At 31.9% G+C, this 5,129-nt stretch overlaps 1 protein-coding gene across 1 annotated transcript in view; it reads right to left on the reverse strand.

The window, feature by feature from the left end:
- Positions 1–5,129, reverse strand: part of LOC106468320 (glycine-rich cell wall structural protein-like) — a 19,794-nt gene that overhangs the window by 3,040 nt on the left and 11,625 nt on the right. The window contains exons 6-7 of the mRNA XM_022396660.1: positions 4,965–5,114; positions 4,694–4,910 (exon numbers count right to left, since the gene is read on the reverse strand). Coding sequence (XP_022252368.1) covers positions 4,694–4,910; positions 4,965–5,114 — 367 coding nt within the window. The remainder of the gene's footprint in view (positions 1–4,693; positions 4,911–4,964; positions 5,115–5,129) is intronic.

Below are 5,129 nucleotides of genomic sequence, written 5' to 3' on the forward strand. Positions count from 1 at the left end.
GTTTCGACGTTGTACATTTGCTGTCATGTTAAACTTATATTAAAGTTTTTCTTCATTACCCATTTAAGCCGTCTCCAGCCATTAATAGTTTGAATATATTATGAAAGGAATAGTTGAATAATGTAGTAAGATATAGTTTGAATATATTATGAAAGGAATATTTGAATGATGTAATAAGATATAGTTTGAATATATTGTGAAAGGAATATTTGAATGATGTAGTAAGATATAGTTTGAATATATTGTGAAAGGAATATTTGAATGATGTAGTAGGATATAGTTTGAATATATACCACATCAACAGAATTAAGGAAAGAAGTAATAAAAATATTCAAAGTTATTTTTATTCTATGCACCAGTCATGATCAAAGTTTGTTATTAGACATAACATTTCGGATGGCTGTTTCATATTGTCATTCTGTCTTGTAAAGCAAGTTGATTACGCAGTATAAAAAGATGTCTGACCTTAATTATAATCTTTCGGTTACTTTACTTTGGTTCGAGCCCCACCGGTAAGCTGTATTGCTATGAAAAACGTTGGTTATAACTAACAAATTATTGTTCCTGTTAAACTTCAACCTCCCATACATAAAGTAAAGTACAACAAAGAAAACATACAGACATCTAACTCTTGACAAAGTTAAATAATTGAAAATATAAATAATTATGAAAACCACATTTTGTCAGGTTTCACCTAAATAAAGTTTTTAAATTGAAACTCTGAAATCTTTCTATGTATGTTTTCTCAATTAACGTTCTCTAGAACGTTTTCTTTCTGCGATTTTATTTATTTAGTACGAGTCAATTTTCTCGTTATTATGAAATACAACCGAAAAACGTCTTCAACAGTTCCAATCTATATTTTATTGTTGAATTGATGGTTTCTGTCTTTCATTGTGGATTCACAGAGTTAGTAGTCTCGTGTCCAAGCCAACCAAACTTAGGTTCTGAAATGTACGTAAGCCTAGCTATTCTTTGAAAATATTTTAAGGTCTCCTTCTAAAAACGCTACGTGTATTGAAGACATCTTAAAACTATACATATATTGTAAAATTACTCAATCAGCCAAATATATTTCTGGTTTGTCAGATAAATGCATATAAATATATTGAAACACATATCCCTCTGGTGACAATTTTTAAACTGAGCGTTAATGTACATCTTCCTTCAAGAGTATATGTATGAAATTAGGAAACACCCGAACTCAAAGAATCAAAAATGATCCTAATAATGTACATAGAACTCTTAGGGTAAAACGTGATTCTCCTAATGTGAATGTGACTATACAATGTTTGAATAATTATCTACAGAAAGATAGTGTTCTGTGAAAAGTCATGACATTTGATTTTTACATAATTCACAGAACAACAATGTATATTTTTTAAATAAGTAAACAATAATTTATTGGCCTTTTCAACTAAAATAGCCAAATGTATCACACTGTAGTTTCTCCAAATACTAGCTGTATTTTTAATTATTTGGTTTGGTAGTTATTAAGCATAAAGCTACTCAATGAACTCTCTGACTGTGCCTGCCACAGGTATCGAAACCCGGTTTTTAGCATTATTAGTCCGCAGACTTACCTCTGTGCCCGTGGGGGCATTTTACTTATTATGGGTTTTTGTAATTCACGATGTTGCTCAATTTATGAAATACAATTTTACGAAGATTTAATTTGAAATCACATCAAATAATTTATTAAACAACGCGTGACTTGTTCCTACAAACTTCCTACACTTTATATGAAAGTAACCACATTAAATAAGTAAGTCTTGTAATATCTATTATTATATAAAAATACTGCTTACAACGAAAGTTGAATAGAAAGATGGACGACTTATAACGCTACACGAAACCATCGTTTTCTTGTTTTCACTTGTCAAAGAGTCCCCTAGATCTGAGTTTCTTAGGTTTACATATATTAGCCACTGGAAAATATCTGGCAGCTATCAACTAAGTTCCAATTCTTATTTATTGATCATTCACTCTCTTCTCTACAAAAGATTTCATATGACTAATAACTTCAAGACTTAAATAACATAGCGTTTTGGGACACCATGAGACTTATTGGTCCATCTCGGCTGTTCTATCCTGAAAACTAAATTCAAATTATTTTTAAAAATATTCAAGCAAGCCCTGATTATTCATATACTTATAAAGATTTTTCTTAAAATCACTGAAATTTACTGCCTCCACAACATCCGAAGGAAAACCATTCCAAAGGCCAACCACCTTGTTAGAAAAACGAAACTGTCTTACCTGAAGATGACTCCAACCTTGCCAAAATTTATACTTGTATCCTCTACTCCTAATATTCTTACTGTTAAATACTAAAAAAGATGATGCATCAACACCATTTACAATTTTAAACACCTCAATCAGATCCCCCTAACTCTTTTTTTTTCCAAGAGAAAACAATTTGAGAGATTTCGGCCTCTCCTCGTATGACAACCCCTCCATCCCAGGAACCACACTAGTAACCCTTCTATAAATCCATTCCAACAATAAAAGAAGTAATATTTTTAATGGCTTCACATTAACGTAAGCTTGTTTCTACTTCTTTCACGTGGAAATGTTGACTTGCGTTTCTTCACATCTCATTAGTTTAATAAAATCCACAAATAACTGAAGAGATTTTAGTCAAAAAGTTTCTATCTTCCAGTTGCATCAGAAAGTTACGTAATATTTTTCATTTCGAACTTTGTTTTAGTTTTTAAAAAACTAATCTGAAAGAAAAAAAATTATTGATAATAAGTAAACCCATTGAGCCTCTCAGCTAAATTGAGTTCTTTTTCCAATATTTTGCGTGAGCCAGATCTCTTTATGTATCTACATTTCTTTGTTCTCACAAGATAAGCTTTAACTTCAAGATAAATAAAACATGCATCTAAATGTAACTTCCTTTTTATATAGTATCAGAAACTGTATAGCATAATTGTGATAACATTTATTGTTCATTTTATGATTGTGTATTGTATTGATCTGTATATTGTATTGATCTGTGTATTGTATTGATCTGTATATTGTATTGATCTGTGTATTCTATTGATCTGTATATTGTATTGATCTTTGTATTGTATTGATCTGTATATTGTATTGATCTTTGTATTGTATTGATCTGTGTATTGTATTGATCTGTGTATTGTATTGATCTGTATATTGTATTGATCTGTATATTGTATTGATCTTTGTATTGTATTGATCTGTATATTGTATTGATCTGTGTATTGTATTGATCTGTGTATTGTATTGATCTGTATATTGTATTGATCTGTGTATTGTATTGATCTGTATATTGTATTGATCTTTGTATTGTATTGATCTGTGTATTGTATTGATCTGTGTATTGTATTGATCTGTATATTGTATTGATCTGTGTATTGTATTGATGTGTGTATTTTAAAGAGAAGGAAAGGAATGTTTTAAACATTTCACGTGAGTTTGATTTTCAATGTACAACCTGAGGAATAGATAAGTTTTGTAAACTTCCACTACGACGTCCAGTCCAACCAGATTTCCAAAATCATATGAAATACACGAAAAAAAGAGTAAGTGCTGATTAAAGCTCACTAGATTTATACAGCCAAATGTATCTTTTTTTATAAGGTGGCAGAAATTGTATAGAATAGTTATGATGATTTTTATTCTTTAATTTAGTAACTGATTTGAATATTTTAACCAGAAGCAAAAATGTTTTAAACATGTCACACAAAGTGAGGAAAAAATCAGTTATGTAAACTTCTATCACGACACATGGTTTATCGATTCATAGCTCATCAACAACTGTTTTATGTTTATTACAGTGTTTGGTTTGACTATCGATCAAAACTCACTGGGTATGAATAGATTAACAAACCATTCTAGTGAGTAAAAATCAGTTGAATCCCTAGAACTGAGTTATGGTTGATTTTATTGATTGGACTTTACTGGTTGTTTGTGACTGACAACAACCATCAATATTCTGTACCTGTTTATGAAAATGTTACGGTTGAGAACTGTGATCAGGATCTATTGACTACTCAGGTGCTATGGTTGACAGTATTGAGTAATCTATAATTTCAGTGTTGTTACTTATGGATATAAATGAACCATAATTAATCTTCTCTGAACTCAGTTATAGCGGTGTTGATTTTGTGCAAGAAAGTGATTTGTATATCATATAAATCAAACGTTTTTAAAGAAAACTTGATAGACGACACTTAATGCTGATAACTTTATTTCGAATATGAACAGCTCCCTTTTGAATATTATACAAGCAATACAAACTTCAAATGATTATAATTTGTGTTATAACAAATCCAACAAAGGATCAGATATTGAGAAGACATAATGTGTATACAATTCGCATTTGGTGATTCGGTGTTATTGACGAAACAGGATAACTGGACATGAAACTGTCAGGAACTTTTGTTTTCCAAGTAGCACTTCAGGAATCGAACCTAGAAAATATGATAATTTATTCGATATTATAACTAAGTACGTAATATTTCTAAAAATAATGATAAACAAATCAGGTCATATTAAGATTATTCAGTGATAACAAATCTTTAGGATATAAGATATTCACAGACAGAACTGAAATAAATAAAAACCAAACAGATATATTAAAAATATATTGATTGTATTTATTCTATTAGCCAAACAAATAGTTGTCTTTATAACAGGAACTAAGTTGTTGTACTTACAATGTTACCATCGCTTGTAGTATATTTTATGACCGTAACCTCCACCATAACCACCAAGGCCTCCACCTCCACCATAACCACCAAGTCCTCCTCCTCCACCATAACCACCGAGTCCCCCAAATCCACCGTAGCCACCAAGTCCACTCAATCCACTATAACCACCAAGTCCTCCACCTCCACCATACCCACCAAGTCCACTGAATCCACCATAACCACCGACTCCTACTACACGAGCGCGAGCAACACTAATTGGAATAGCAAGAAGTGTTACTGCTCCACCACCTCCATATCCACCTCCGAGTCCTCCAACGTTTCCACCACCATATCCGCCGAGACCGATTCCTCCACCACCCCCAAAACCGCCGAAACCGATTCCTCCACCACCACCGCCTCCATATCCTCCAAAACCAATTCCTCCACCACCACCTCCTCCATATCCTCCAA

The sequence above is a fragment of the Limulus polyphemus genome, unplaced genomic scaffold (genome assembly GCF_000517525.1).
Source record: "Limulus polyphemus unplaced genomic scaffold, Limulus_polyphemus-2.1.2 Scaffold2963, whole genome shotgun sequence".
NCBI classification, from domain to species: domain Eukaryota; kingdom Metazoa; phylum Arthropoda; class Merostomata; order Xiphosura; family Limulidae; genus Limulus; species Limulus polyphemus.